At 39.3% G+C, this 16,193-nt stretch overlaps 2 protein-coding genes across 3 annotated transcripts in view; both read right to left on the minus strand.

Annotated features, from left to right (window-relative positions):
* LOC107787647 (ubinuclein-1-like) overlaps positions 1-10,392 on the minus strand; it is a 28,062-nt gene extending 17,670 nt beyond the window's left edge. The window contains exon 1 of one of the 2 annotated variants that reach the window (XM_016609250.2): positions 9,846-10,392. In XM_016609250.2, coding sequence (XP_016464736.1) covers positions 9,846-10,115 — 270 coding nt within the window. In that variant the 5' untranslated portion in view covers positions 10,116-10,392. The remainder of the gene's footprint in view (positions 1-9,845) is intronic. The other variant, XM_016609249.2, reaches the window with a different exon arrangement.
* On the minus strand, positions 1,463-2,716 carry LOC142166879 (uncharacterized). Its single transcript, XM_075226521.1, has 2 exons — positions 2,326-2,716; positions 1,463-2,245 (listed from the first exon to the last, which is right to left on the minus strand). Exons 1-2 carry the CDS (start codon positions 2,615-2,617, stop codon positions 1,554-1,556), a joined length of 984 nt encoding a protein of 327 aa, XP_075082622.1. The 5' UTR covers positions 2,618-2,716; the 3' UTR covers positions 1,463-1,553.
* Positions 10,393-16,193: the final 5,801 nt, after the last annotated feature.

A 16,193-nucleotide genomic window follows, 5' to 3' on the forward strand; every position in this document is an offset into this window, starting at 1 on the left:
AAAGAGTAGTAACGTGAAATTCAAGTAAAGGATTTGTGTCTTATCTGCATCACAAAATATCAAAGTGTCATCAACATACAAAAGGTGGGAAATAGAGATTGTATTCCCACTATTTATACCAACTCTGAAATCTTGTATCCACTCCATTTGCCTAGCCTTTTCAAGCATCTTACTAAGATCTTCCATTGCTAATATGAACAGAAAGGGAGAGAGTGGATCAGAAAATTTTTTAGGAGAGAAGAAACCCACAAGTATTCTGTTGATCAAAACTGAGTATTTGATAGTGATGCTATACTTGATCCACTTAATCCATTTGTTGCCAAAATCCATCTACTTCGGAATAGCTATTAGGTAGGACCAATTCAATTGATCAAAGGCTTTCTCAATATCCAGTTGGCACATAACCCCTGGTTCAACAATTTTGATCCTCCAGTCTAATACCTCAAGCTATAAGCGTTGCATCGGTAATCTTTGTTTGATGAAGGCATTTTGATGGCAAGAAACCAGTTTGCAATCACTAACTTCAATCTCTTAGCCAACAACTTAGACACAATTTTGTAAACACTGCAAATAAGGTTTATCGGCCTATAGTCCCTGACAGTGTTTTGGATAGCGTGCGGCAACAAATAGCGACGAGGGCCTGCTTCACTGAGGCGAGAGGCGCGCAGCGAAGCGCTCGCCTTTTTGATGTGAAGCGACAATTTATACAAAAACATAAAATATTATATACATATAACTAAAAACTCAATAACAATAATATATTAATAAATATATCATTCAAAAATTAAAGACTCAATAGATAGTCATAGACTCATAGTAGATTCATAAACTAAAGTCTAATAGTCTAAAACAAGCAACGTCTATTCTTCTTCAAGATTTTCAAATTCTACAACTTCATGAATGTTAGCATTATATTGGCTATCATCTTCTTCATCCTCGGAGTTTTCATCAATTAGGGACCGGCTTGAACTTGCTACTCCCTTTCCCTTGTAACTTGAAGAACTCCCTCTAAGACCATAGATATTCTCCTCAACTCCAACCGCCATAGAAACAGTACCCCAATCAAGATCATCTCCTTCATACACTTGTTCATCTTCATGATTTTGGGGGCTCCAGTTAACCATTCATTTGCCTCGTCAATGTTGTCCAACAAAATTGGATCAATGGTATCGCGAGCTTCATAACGTCGCCTCAATGTTCTATTGTATTTAATATACACTAGATCATTGAGACGCGATAGCTCAAGCCTATTCCTTTTCTTGGAGTGAATCTACGCATAAGTTGTTTAGATTAATTAATCGATACTAATAATAATACAATATAAAATATATTAATATAATAAATCTACTTCTTACATGCTCAAATACGCTCCAATTTCTCTCGCATCCAGATGCACTACAAGTTAGGCTTAGTACTTTGATGGCAAACTTTTGCAAGTTTGGAGTTTGATGTCCAAATTGCTTCCACCATTCAACTATAGAAAAATATTTTAAAAGTTAATAAGTATAAATCAAATAAATTAATTTAAAGTTATAAGGATATCTATATTAAAGTTAGTTACCTAGCGACCTTATGTCTCTGGCTCTAATGGCCGCTTGTAAACCAAATAGGCCCTCTGCTTGTGAGTACCTACCAAACTCCTCCCCTATTTGATCTATCGTCGCTGAATTAGGGACCAACTTCTCAAGACACGCATAGTATCCAATCCACACCTCTGAAGCCAAAGTTTCATCTCTAGTGTTCTTGTAAAATAATCCCGGGTTCAGAAGATGGTCTGCTGCATGCAAAGGTCGATAGAGTTGATTCTCCCACCTGATATCAATTATCTCAAAAACTTTCTCATATTTTCTAACATCTCCCTCAAATGACGTTGTAATAGCCTCATAAAGATAGCCCATTGGTGGTTTTCTCTCCCCATCCACCATACGAAGTACCTTAATCAAAGGACCACCAACTTTAAGAGCCCGAACGACGTCATTCCAGAATGATGGAGAAATAAGAACTTTGGCAGTTTCTTTTCCCGCAACTTCCTTTGCATATCTATTATCTTTCCATTCATTTGAAAGAACTAACTTTCTCAATTTTTTCTTTTGCAAGTAAAAACTATGCAAAGTTAAGAAAGCCGTTGCAAATCTAGTCTTGGCCGGTCTCACCAAATTTCTTTCATTTGTGAATTTCCTCATCAAATTCAATAACAACGGCCTCTGACTGATGTAAGAATATACCCTGACGGCCTTAGTGAAAACTGTAAAAGTAACAATAACAATTTTATAGTTAATACTTAATAGGATAGGACATAAGTATAAATAACTATATTAAAGTTACCTGAAGCATATGGGTTTTCCTTGAATATGTCACCAAACATCAAGTTGATACAATGGGCAGCACATGGAGTCCAATAAATGTGTGGATACATAGCTTCCATCATCCTACCCGCACTAACATTCTCACTAGCATTATCTGTAACAATTTGTACAACATTTTCCTTTCCAATTTTATCAATAGTCTTTCTAAACAAGCTGTACATTTTGCTTCCATCCGTAGAAGAGTTGCTAGCATCGTGAGATTCAAGAAAAACACTCCCTCTTGGAGAGTTCACCAACACATTTATGATCATTTTTCCATTCCGTGCTGTCTATTTATCCATCATAATGGAACATCCAAACTTGTTCCATTCCACTTTATGCTCCTCAATAATTTGGTCTATCTTCTTCACCTCTTTTTTAAGATGAGTTACTCTAACTTCATGATAGCTAGGAGGCTTCATTCCTGGGCCATATTGTCCTACAGCTTCAATGAATTTATCAAAAGTTTTGTAGTTAACACAGTTGAAAGGAAGCCCTGCATCATACATCCATGCTGCAAAGGCACTTACGACGCGGTCTCTCAAAATCTTCTTGGCTTCTAAACCTAGACCTTCTTCACCTTTTCCCTTTTCTTGTTGTTTTGCCGAGAAATAAAGATTGAGAGGACCTTTTGTCACTGTACGTGCCGTTGTGGATGACCCACTAGAACTATTTGAAGATATCTTATGAGTTTTTTTTGGGGGGGAGGTCTCATTTCACCATCTTCATCCATTTCATCATCTTCATCAATTAGATTCACCGATGCTTCAAAATTCATTTGAGTTCTTGTCACATTTTTCTTATCAACAAACGTTTTTACTTCCTCCCTAACCTCGGGCGGACAAAGGGGACATTGTACTACATTTTTAAATCCACCTATCAAATGTTGCTTGTGACGAGTTATCCCACCATTATATGTTTTTTCACAAAACACACATTTAATTGCGGATCTTGATGAGCCTTGTATAGCATAATTCCAAGCTATATCATTTCGTTTATTACTATCGGATGACGTCATTTCAACGTTGTTTTATTGGAAAAAAAATTATCAAGTCAATATGCAATTAATTCTACTCTATAAGAGACTATAAGTCAATAATTGAAAAAAAAAAAAAGGGGGCTTGAAAGAAACAGAAAGTTTGTTAAGAGAAGAAGCAACCTCTGTTATTTTGCAAAAACAGGGCTTCGAAACAACCTCTGTTATTTTGCCAAAACAGAACCAAAAAAAATAGAGCACAAAAACAGACCTCTCTTTCTGTTAAGAGAAGAAGAAACCTCTGTATTTTGCTCGAAAAATAGAGCAGGAAACAGACCTCTGTTTCTGTTCTTTTCGACAAAAAACAGAGGAAAAAAAATAGAAAGAAGAAGAGAAGAAGAAGGAGAAAGGAGAAAGAAGAAAGAAGAAAGGAGAAGAAGCATACCTGGACTTTCAATGGCTGGAACCTCAAGCTTCTGAAAGAAGAAGACGATGGCTCGCGAGCTCAGAACGTCAAAGAAGCTCTGTTGTTTTGTTCAAGTTGAAGAAGATATGTTGTCAAGCCCTAATCACGACCCTTTTTGTTGAGTCTTTGCTTTTTCTCTTCTTTTTTTAAAAAAAAAAACAAAAGGCGACGCTATGGTCGCTTCTCGCGACACTGTCGCCTCTCGCCACGCAGGCAGAGGCGAGCGCTATTTCGAAACGCAACGCAACAGAGGCTCTGTGGCGACACTGTCTCGCCTCGCCTCGCCTCACGCTATTAGCGCTGAGGCGAGCGCTATTTATAACACTGGTCCTTGAGTTCAATGGCTCCTTTCTTTTTAGGTATCAAAGCAAGCAATGAAGGTAGCACTACATGACCTTATCATGTAGCATTGCTGGTGAAAATGATTGAGAGCACTCATGATTTATGGTTTGATGAACTCCCATATTTTTGAAAAAAGGCCATGGTGAAGCCATCTGGCCCTAGGGCTTTATCTAGGGCGCAAACTTGTATGACAGCATGCACTTCTTCCTCTTCAAAAGCTTTTTCAAGCATCTATCTATCTTCCTCTGTGAGACTGGCTACTTCCTCAAAGCTGGTAGTGGGCCTCCACCCTTCATGTTCGGTGTAGAGATTCTGATAATAACTCAAGATCTCCTCATTCATCAAATGTCTTTCCTTTATAATTTGACTGTCTATTTTGAGCTTATCTATTGTGTTGAATTCCTGTAGGACTTTGTTATTGTTTAGAAGTACCTTGGATTCCTATCACCTTCTTTTAATACATCTTGATTTTTGTCTCCGTGACATTTCTTTGGCCTTAGCAATCTACATCAGCTCCATTTTCAGATTCGGAAAACTTATTTCTCAGGTTAAGCTGGAACTCTGTTCTCTGTTGCTTGTTCTAGAATTGCTAATTCATCAAAAATCTTGCTTTTTCTTGTCTCCAACTTTCCATAGACTTCTTTGTTCCATTTGGTGATGTCTTTTTGGAGATTCCTCAATTTCCGAATGAGTATAAAGTCTGAATTGCCATTAATCATATAGCCCTGCCACCGTCCCGTCACCAAATCTAGGAACCCTCCAGCCCTTTTACAAATAACATCTCATGGATTTATTGGTGCTGCATTTTTTTTCTTGGTGGGATGTTGAAGCCACATTCTCAAATTTGAAGTATGATGGAGTTGGATTTTCGATTCTTTTTTTTTTATTTGGTTCGATCCCATTCCAAGCGTTTGATATTCTTTTTGGCCTTATAGTAATTTTTCTCTTTCTAAGTAAGATGGGCAAAGAAAGAAAGACTTTGAATTTGAATTTTACATCTAAGTAGTGACGAGATGCATAAGTCATTGATTGAGGGTCGAACTCAACCTGAAAATCTAACTTACAAAGTGAGGATTCGGTATTGCCAGTTGCTTGATGGTATTAAAACTTCCATTCCATTCTATAGAGATAAGAAACTTGTAGATTCTTGAGGCCTACAAATTACTTTCTCCCTTTGACCACGTATATTGTGCCCCTTGTAATGGTATAACAATCAACTGAAGATCTGAGATAGTTTCAGAAAAGCTTCTCATAGCTTTGGTTCTTCTATTGCAATTAAATCTTTCATTCACAAATCTGCATACACTGAAGTCTCCTCCAATAACCCGTTGGTCACTCCATATACCCCTTACTGCCCCCAATTCCAGCCAAAAGTCATCCCTCTCAGCGTTGGTATGTGGGCCATAAACTCCTGTGAAACCTCATCTGAAATTCTCCTGAAGGCTCTCAAGCAGTGTTATCAAAGGCGAAAAGCGCAAAAAAACTCTAAGGTCTGTTGGGGCTTTAAGCACAAAGAGCAAATAAAACGTGGGCTTTAATGAAGAAAGGCACAAATAGAGAAAAACTATAAATATGCATGTGTAGTCTAAGACTAATATCTATAAGCAGGAATACCAAATATATGGACAAAGAAATTGAAGAAAATTTACGATAAAGTGAAATATCAATTGTTTAGTGTCTGTCTCTGGATTACGCTCATTGGCAAGGAAAAGTATGCCTTGAACCTTGATGACAACACCGAAGCGCCCGCTAAGCGAGGCGAAGCGCTCAACATGTTTTGAGCCTCGTTTCAGGGCTTAAGCGTGCTTTAAGCGCGCCTTGAATAACGTTGCTTTAAAGTATACATGTTAATTGAGTAGCAGCCTTGATGTGAGTTCATACACTTCCACAATCTCTTGTCCCAGCAAACGATAATAACCCCCCCTCCCCCTGCCCCAAATCATTACTTGCCTGTAATTTTACCCAATCAACCCACCTATTCCCATATATCTAATAAATTATGCTCGAAGTCATGTTATCCATCTTTGTCTCCTGAAGGCACAAAGCATCTGCTTTCCATTTTTTAACTAATGAGGTAAGGGTACTTCTTTTACTCTTATTGTTAAGACCCTGTATATTCCAACTGAGGATTTTGATCTTCATCTGAATAAATTCTTGCAACTCCTGCCCCTGTCCCTTCCATTCCTCACATCATAATTGATACCACTAATTAGGTTTAGAACTTCTACCTCCTTTCTCTTTCTGCCCTTGCCCTTCTTATTAGCGGTAGAAGGTGACTTATTTTTTTGCAATTGACTCGGCCTTTTTTGATCCATTCTCAGTACTAGGTCGAAAATTCCGTGTTCAAATCCAACTACATTAATCTTGAATGTCTTGCATGCCTTCCCCAATACTAATTTTGTCCATTTGGAAGTCTCTATTGTTGTGGGTGCCTGTGACACTTGCTGAATTTCTTGTAGCTCCAACTGCTCACCATCATGCCAAGAAATGGGGAGAGACTCACTGAAGGAATAAGTGTTTGAGCACACTAAGGCTGTTGAAACAATTTCAGACCAGTATACCTATTGTGAGAGACCCCTGAGGTCTTGGATAAAAGTTCTAGCATCATAATCTGCTTCATCATCGGCATCTGAGTGGGAGGTCATAGCTAATACCTGTTAATTTGAAGCCGCGAAGATGGAGTTCTCATGGGCCTGCTGTAAATTTACTGTAGGGGGAGGCTCAACTTTGTTCGATATGAGACAAGGATTTGGCAAAATTCTAGTGACACACCATTCAATGGATGTTAGTAGGCTTTTCTCTTTGACTTTGTATGGACTTTTTTTCAGTGGGTATTTGAATAATAAGCTTCATTAAGTACCTGGGTCTTTAATAGATTTGGAGCTACTTGCTTCATTGGGCCGGGTTATAAAATTTTCTCTGGCCCGAGATTTAATATTAATGGGAAAAGGGCCCGATAATTTTGAATTAAAGTGCCATGTGTTCAGTTGTCTATCCACGTGCTTCGATTGGACAAGACTCCCAGCAACTTTCCCCAAACTCACTGCTGCTTTAATCCCCAACCCATCTCTTCCGGCATGTCGGACTGATTTGGGTGTCGCAACAATTTCCTTCAGAATTGAGATTTCATACCTCCGGTGCTCCACCTCAAGCTCTATCTTGTCTGGGCATTTTGCATTGCTGCGGTTGACACAGATTCTAGCCCACATATAGCGACTCCGGTGCTTCGTGTCTTCGTCAATGTCTATGAAACCACCCTAAAGATCACCAATTGTTCTGAATGTATCAAGTTTCCAGCCGTTGATTGGGATTCCAAAAGCTTTGATCCATATCTGATCTGATCTTTGGCAAGCAATTTCAGTTCCGGCCACCGCCAACCATCACTACAAAGCAAGGCGGCGACCATTCCAGAACCAATCTCTAGCATGAATTCTCACAACTTCTTTCCATGAGGGATGTTCGAACAGAAATTTATTGTGGGACATTGGAGTCACTTTCATACCAGCACAAATCTTCCATCTATTCAAAAATCATTTTTGGATCACTTCATGATTTGGACTGTAATTGAAGGGGTCGTTGAAAGTTCCCACCAAGCATCTGGATAGAAACGGGTAACCTTCATCCACAACTGTTGCCACATTGTCCACCTCCCTAGCTGGATCCTTTGTCATTTCCGGCCACTGATCTATCTTTGTTGTGTCAACATATGACTTCGACTGGTGTGTATTAACATGCCTGAATCTGGTTGTAGATTGCTTCACTAGAAAATGCAGAACTTTATCGGCTATGTCTTCTCAACCCCAGTTGAAACCAACTTCCGGAATGATCACAGCTCTCTTCTTGTCTCCCAACCATGTTTCAATACGAAAGAAACGACCATAGGAGTTGAAGTTAACAAAAAATTTGTAATAGTATGCTTGTGATTTCGACCCCCATCATTTGTAATAAATCCTTGTTCTTTTAGAAGCTTGCTTGAGTGCAATGCATACTAGTAGGAGATTTCCCTCATCTATTTTAATTGAACACTCAAATCTCCTACCCCTCTCAATCAAAACAAACCACCCGTCACCGGAATCAATAAGTACAAGCGATTTTTCACCTGAAATAAAAAAGATCTAGTCCTCCGTGATGAATAAAAATATTAATACAGAATTATAGGAAGGAAAAAATGTCGTCGGAACATGTTTTGAAGAGAGAGAAAATGACTGGCACACGTCCCGCGTCAGAGAGATTTTTAACGCCTGAACCATGATATTCTTATTTTTCATGTTGTTATTGTTTGGTGATACTCCTTTTTCTTGTTCTGTTTTCTCTTCCTTTTTCTTTTTTCTTCTTCGATTTCTTCTTCTGCTTATTCTTCCTTTTCTCCTTTTTTCATCTTTTCTTGAGCCGAGGGTCTATTGAAAACAACTTCTCTACCTTCATCAAGTAAGGATAAAGTCTGCGTACACTCTACCCTCTCCAGACCCCACTTGTAGAATTATACCGAGTTTGTTATTGTTCATTGAATTGCCTTCTTTTTTTCTTTTTATCACTAAGTTCCTTTACTTCAAAAATCATGGGCAAGTCCAGAAGGATTAGAAGAATTGTACCGAAGAAGACAAATTCCCCAAGAAAAAAAACTATAATGGATCCAAAGATTTGTTCAACTTTTTATTTCTCCGGGTAATCACTTACTACACAGTTTTTAGCTGCACATACAATTTCAAAAGAACAAATATTTTGACAATAAAAAAAAATTAGAAAGCAAAAGTAAGATCAGTGTTAGCTGACCAATCCAAACCCAAACACTAGAAAAGCAGCAAGATAATATCTCTTGTCTTTGCTTTTTTCTCTTCATATTTTGTCTCTCCCTTCGTCTTTACTATGTTTTCTCCTTCTTGTCACCTTCAAAGGGAAGAGTTAAGGTTCTACTCTTACCCGCAAAATTTTAATTTCTTATATGCCAAATTTATCCAAAACCATGTGAACTGAAACATAAAATTAAGCTCTGCAGCTTGATAATTGATCTAGATTACATAAGAATACTCCACTAAAAGAAACCATAATAACACAACATGTAACAATGACAATATCTTCCCAACTCCTTAGATTCGGACCAGAACAACATCATGGAGCAACCTAACCAGCTTCTAAGACCCAGAATCTTTTTCTATTCCAAAATACCATAAATCTAGCTTACTCCTTACAGTGATGAATGATGCCAATACTTTATCAAATAAAAAATGAAAAATAATGCCAATAACAGTTCCCCTACTAAACAAGGACTTTCATATTTATCACTATCACGGGGTGGATGAAGAAACCACCTCCATATTCCAAACGCACTCTGGTTTTGCTTCCGCACGCAGATCCAAGAATAGGAACTACTGAGGCGGGTGAGTGGAGTCACTCTCATACCAATTCCAATTGAGAATCTCACATGTAATCTCGCAATTTTCCATACAAAACACAGGAATTGTTATACATAGAGGAATTTGATATCGTCTTGGCTACCAGGCCAACCCAATCATCCCCTCCCCCACCAGTGACAAATGAAGAAACTTAATAAATGTATTAAATAATGCATGAATGCAAAAGATTCTACTCTCCACCCAAGTAACTGCAATCATGTCCTGATGATTTTTATGCAGCTCAAATAATACATCAATATGTTTCTAGTAGTTTAAACACTACATAAGCAACAAGTTAGGATTAAACTCGACTGATAACCTACCGAAGCTAATCGAGTCTCGAGCGAAGGATGTGGCAGTGGAGGTTGAATACCAGCAGCAGAAGCAGCAGACGATGTCGTTGGAGCAGGAGCAGTACCATTAGGAGCATTGGACTGAGAGATAGTAGCGTCCTTGAGAAGCTTCTTCCACGATACAATTGTGGTTTCTCCCGGCCGGAGCTCTACCGTGAACCTCCGCCGGCCGGCCGCAGCCTCATACGACGTCGACGTCCTCCCTACTACCGATTCTCCGCCACTACCGCCGCCCTCCATTGGAGATCGTATTTAATATTGGATGGAAATTAGGGTTCCGACGTATGAGATTTGGGGAGAGGAAGACATGGAAAAGAGAGGGAAACACTGATTCGAAACCCTAAAGACGGAAAAATACGGTAACGAATTGAAGAGAACTTTTTTGGAATTGGATTTTCTTTTAATTCCTTTTGCAGTTGCTTCTGTTTTGCTCTTTTTTAGTCTCGTCTTTGATTTCACGTGCAACTGCCGTCTGTTTGTCTCTCATTTGACGCTTGGTCAACTCTTTTTTTCATCAAAAAATGAAAAAATCTTTTTTCTTTTTCTTTTATGTTCTCTATTTTTTAGAAAATCTTTTTCTTTTATTATTATATAATCCCCTATTTCAATTTATGTGATGATATTTTCTTTTTAGTCTGTACCAAAAAAATATATATTTTCTTATTTGAAAATAATTTACCTTTATGCATGAGCATTAACTAGGGAGTAAAATAAAATACAGCATTTGTCCGGAATACAAATTAGACAGGAAAGATATAAATAACTCTGATGGAGACTCTGCTGGCTGCAAATCGTAATATAGAATGTAACTCGCCTAAGCCCCCATTAACTACACCTCTGCGCCCACAAAGACACTAGACATATATGTACATGCACAAAAATGTGCAGCAAGTGTAGTATGAGTACGTAAATCAACGCGTACCCAGTAAGTATCCAGTCTAACCTCGAAGAAATAGTGACGAGGGGTCGACTCCGACACTTATTATGGGCTAACAATAAGATACCGATATTATAATTAAGCATGAATTGTATAAAACAGTTGAAAACCCAATAAACAAGAGGTAGGTAAACAATTCCTTTAATAATAGGAAGTTTCCAAATTTATTTTTCGTAATTTAACAATTTATATCTCGAGCCAATGAAGCAATATCAATTATTATTAGTTCCAAAGATTTATCATGCGCAAATCACACCGAGGTCGTACGGCCCGATCCAACATAATATTTAAACAGTGCACTGCCGAGGGTCGAACGGCACGAACCATAGATGCATCTATCTGCTATCGAGGCGTTCGGTCCGCTCCACAAAAGAGAAAATACATTTACAATAACCAATTCAAGATTTATTAAGGGGCAATTATTCAAGGGAATACCAAATTCTTATTAACGGTCAAGAAAATAAGGTTTAACCTTTTTACAATTCCTTTATCAAGTTTCAATATGATTTAAGCAAATAAATTAACAAGTAGGGTACAACATTGTAAGTATAGCATGGTATAGGTCCTAGACTACCCGAACAATAGCATAATTAGCAGTTACGTACGAACTCTCATCACATCGTGCGTACGTAGCCCCCATAAATAGAAGCACATTTTAATTCAATTCACCTATGGGGTTAATTCTGTCTTACAAGGTTAGAAAATAGACTTACCTCGCTCCGAAATCCCATAACCGGTTCCAAAGCCTTTCCAACAGCTCAAAACGATGCTCATCGCTCCAAAACTAGTCAATAAATGTGCAAACCTATAAATATATACTCTAATACTCATTATAATCCAATTTACAGCAATTCCCAACTCCGCTCGAAAAGTCGATAAAAATCACCCTTGGGTCTACGTGCCCGAATTCCAAAAAAATTCGAAGATAAACATTAGCCATAGCCTCACGAACTCAAATATATAGATTATTCTCAATTTCATGCCCAAATTCGTGGTCAAAATTCAAAAATACCAAATTCTAGGTTTTCCACCAAAACCCCAAATTTTTACAAATTTTCATGAATTTCCATGTTAAAATCTATGTATAATCCAAGTATTTAACTCAAAATACACGGGAATCACTAACCTCTTTGATGTTGATGGAACCCCTCTCAAGATGCTCTAAACAATCGCCTAAGTTCAAGTGGAAAATGAGGGAAATGACCTAAGTCCCGAAATAAAAGCCCTTGCTCCAGTCGCAGACGTCGCATTTGCGACATCTGGTTCGCAAATGTGATAGTCGCAATTGCGACAAAAGCATCGCAAATGCGAAGGAGAGCCACCCCTGCCAAGGTCGCATTTGCGACCAAAATCTTCGCAAATGCGAAGAGGGCAGATTCGCAAAAGCGATAAAATATTCACAAATGCGAACCCCTTAGTAATTTTCCCACCCTCGCAAATGCAAACTCCATCCTCGCAAATGCGATCAAAACCTCGCATTTGCGAGACCTGCAGCCCAAACCCAGAAACCAGCAGAACCATTAAGAACTTTTCATCCAAAAATTGATCCGAAACCGTCCTGGAACACACCCGACGCCCCCGGGACCCCGTCCAATCACATCAACATGTCCCAAAATATGACACGAACTTCCTCGAGGCCTCAAATCATGTCAAACAACGTCGAAATCACGAGTCACACCCCAATTCGATCTTAATGAACTTTAGAACTTCAAACTTCTACCTTCGATGCTGAAACCTATCAAATCACGTCCGATTGACCTCAAATTTTGCACACAAGTCACATTTGACATTACAAACCTACTCCAACTTCCGGAATCGGAATCTGACCCAGATATCAAAAAGTCCACTCTGGGTCAAACTTCTCAAAATCATCCAAAATTCCAACTCTCGCCAATTGACGCCGAAATGACCTACAGACCTCCAAATCAAAGCTCGGACACGCACCTAAGACAAAAATTACCATACGGAGCTATTCCCAGGCTCATAATCCTAAACGGACATCGATAACATTGAAATACACTTCAACCTAAATTTATGAAATCCTTCCAAAATGCCAACTTTCCACAATAAGCGCCGAAACGCTCCCGGGTCATCCAAAAACCGATCCGGACATACGCCCAAATCCAAAATTATTATACTAACCTATTGGAACCTTCAAATCCCGATTCCGAGGCCATTTACTCAAAAGTCAAACATTAGTCAATTCCTCCAGCATAAAGCTTTCGAATTTAGAATTTTCTTTCCAAATCGACTCCGAACTTCCCAAAACTCAATTCCGACCACACGTACAAGTCATAATTCCTAAAGCGAAGCTGCTTATGGCCTCAAACCGCCGAACGACGCGCTAGAGCTCAAAACGACCGGTCGGGGCGTTACATTCTCTCCCATTTAAACATATGTTCGTCCTCGAACGTGCTAAGAAATGTTCTGGAGTTATCTGAAATCACCGTTTAGCACCTCGTGCACATACCTGTGCTACCATAACTCAGTTGAGCACATTAGCTCGAGCCAATCTGAAGATCTTCCCCTTTATTTAGTCAAGTAAGCCTTAGAGTCAAATTCCAACATCCGGAATTCTCCACCAGGCATGTTTCCAACATACGAACGCCGTATCAATCACTACACACTGCACCCAACACGATTGCATACCCTTACTGAATTCTTACCGTGCACCGCGTAACTCATTTGCCCAAGGCAATCTTTCCAAAGCAAACATCTAAAATTTCCACTGACCCGAAGCCCGTAGTGTGCCTCATGACCAATTAAGCCTTGCTTTAACTCTCGCAATACTGCCACGACAGAGAAGATGTTTAGAACCCATAACCACCTGCCGAATCACAATTTATGGAGTCTCTCCCCCCGACAAGAATCATTACCTCATTCTGGACTGAATAACAATATTTACTCTTTAATATGCCTTATATAAATTTGATCGCACTGATCCCATGTCCAATAATCTCGTTTCACCCAGTACAAGCTAATCAAGCAATAAGCCACCTCAGATACTGCAAAAACCTCATATGATGCCACATTGTGCTAACAAGCTACAAACTCGAATGTGATACATAAGGAAAACGAACTCTGGAATGAACTACTCAACCCACGTAACTAATATAATAACCGAAAAGATGTTATGAACCTTCCTCAGAAATAAGACACAAAACACACAAGAATAACTATGGGAAACTGTACTCAACGTCACACTATTGCGACGTACAACCCAGTCCACACATGATACCGTTGCGGCATGCAACCTGATCCACACATAATAATCTAAAGAAAACACACATCGAGTCATAACTCTTATACTCACAAAATGCTCGAATATCAACCATAAGCACGCCAAGTGCATACTACAAATCCTGGGGAGACGGGTAGCGTCATACACTATAAAACTCAAGCACAACTAAGGTGCGATATATGATCTGCATCTCGAGAGCCATCCTGCTCACATAACACCACTGCTACGCGGGACCTCAACACATTGTACAATTAATCAAGCCGACTCACGACCCACATGGCACAATAGAGTATTACATGAAATAGTTGGCGACAAAATTAACATCCCACGCCCGAATACTCTTCCATTAGGAATGTTATGTTGAATGAACACACCCAGACTGGTGTAGAGTACACATCCACATTTGGACTCATCAACGAACCTCAAACCGATTCTGATCATGCCATGCTTGGGAAAATAACTTCTCAAGGGTCCACAATGACCCTTTTCCCATGACACGCAAGAACAACCGTCGAATCCGGAACAAACTTTCACAATCCACAACCAACTGAATAGAGCGCCTTTTCAGGCCTAAACTCTCACATTAGCGATATTAGAAAAATCTCCATACTTGATTTCAATCTTTAATCAATCAAGTGACTACATGTCACACTTATAAAATCTTCCTATGGGATACGCTCCCATGTCCTTCCGCACCAGGTAACAAGTATGCACCTCCATACCGCCGGCCACATTAATGGTGTAAAGCAAATCAAGAATCCGCAAATCAGTACACAAAGCCTCTTACACAGGACACCGATCTCAGGTGACGCTAAAGACAATACCAACTGATTCTAACCATCTGAATTTTTTCACGCTCGTTCGAGCTCGTGACATTCTTGTCAACACCGAACCGCAACCTTGATCTTCAGCTTCTGATTTCCATGCTGCTCACTGCATCTAACATGACAATACGTGAGAGTACAAGAATTCCATAATAACCCCTGATCCACTGATAGAATAAACATTCTGTCATATAGCAACTTTTCACTTAACTCATTTCAGGAGAATCATTGCAACACGCGACCGAATTCTCATAACTGCAGAAAATACAACCCCAAGTAGTGGTCTAAATCACCATGATCCTTTCGGGATCCATCTACACATAACACGCCATAATAACTCGAATGTCTCCAAGTAAAATCAATTACGGTGGCCGTCAAGCCTCGTACGTACCGCCACAACCACCTGTAAAACTTAACACGTTGAAGGAACTGATCATTGCCACATTATGCCGATTCAACCATTGCTAACCGATCCGACTTCTTCAAATTTACTTCGGACTTGCCTTAGGAATAATAATAGATCCATTCAAAACATAAAGAACCTAATTTGCACTCATCCAGAAGGACCCTATTTCACGAAACCATTTTGTCTCAAAACCCACAAACCATCTCATATCCTCCTTGTGCTCACATTCGCATCTTCAACTGGTACACCCATTCTGATATTTCCTTTATGAATTCGAAGTTATTTTCTCCTATTCCTCCCAATGATGCACCGCAGATCAATAATAACATAGAACACTCCAAGCCCCTTTCGTAATCCACTGCAAAAGCTCGATACTTAACCATACCACTGACTCGAAATCCTTAGGCACCGCACTTTATTTCTTTTTTGAATCTACTGGGACTGTTGTTGAGAGTCACCCACTCTGACTTGTTCCCAAATATGGTCGAACTCCAAGGCTCTGCTAGCACATGAACACCTCCTCAAAGAAGCACCCGGCAGACTCACTTCCTTGTACATCACATCTACACAAAGCATAAACTCTAAGTCTTCCCAAAGCATGAACATGAATCGATAAGGCCAATTATAGTACACATTCCTCAAATCCTTTTCTCAAATCACCATTGATGTTCTCTTTCCTTAGTCGTAATAACCCACCAATATGCTGATAACCAGAAACTTCACAAGTAGACAATCATGCAATCCAATCGTAGGCAGTGGGGCTCTCCCACTTAACTTGAAGCTACAATTGCATAACCCCGGAACCCACCAAAATTCCTTCTTCCTCATTAGCACGATCTCGCACAATCGACCTGCCAAATTCCTCGGAATCTTCCTGTTAAACATTTCATGAACATTCTGAATCACTAGC

The sequence above is a fragment of the Nicotiana tabacum genome, chromosome 12 (genome assembly GCF_000715075.1).
Source record: "Nicotiana tabacum cultivar K326 chromosome 12, ASM71507v2, whole genome shotgun sequence".
NCBI classification, from domain to species: domain Eukaryota; kingdom Viridiplantae; phylum Streptophyta; class Magnoliopsida; order Solanales; family Solanaceae; genus Nicotiana; species Nicotiana tabacum.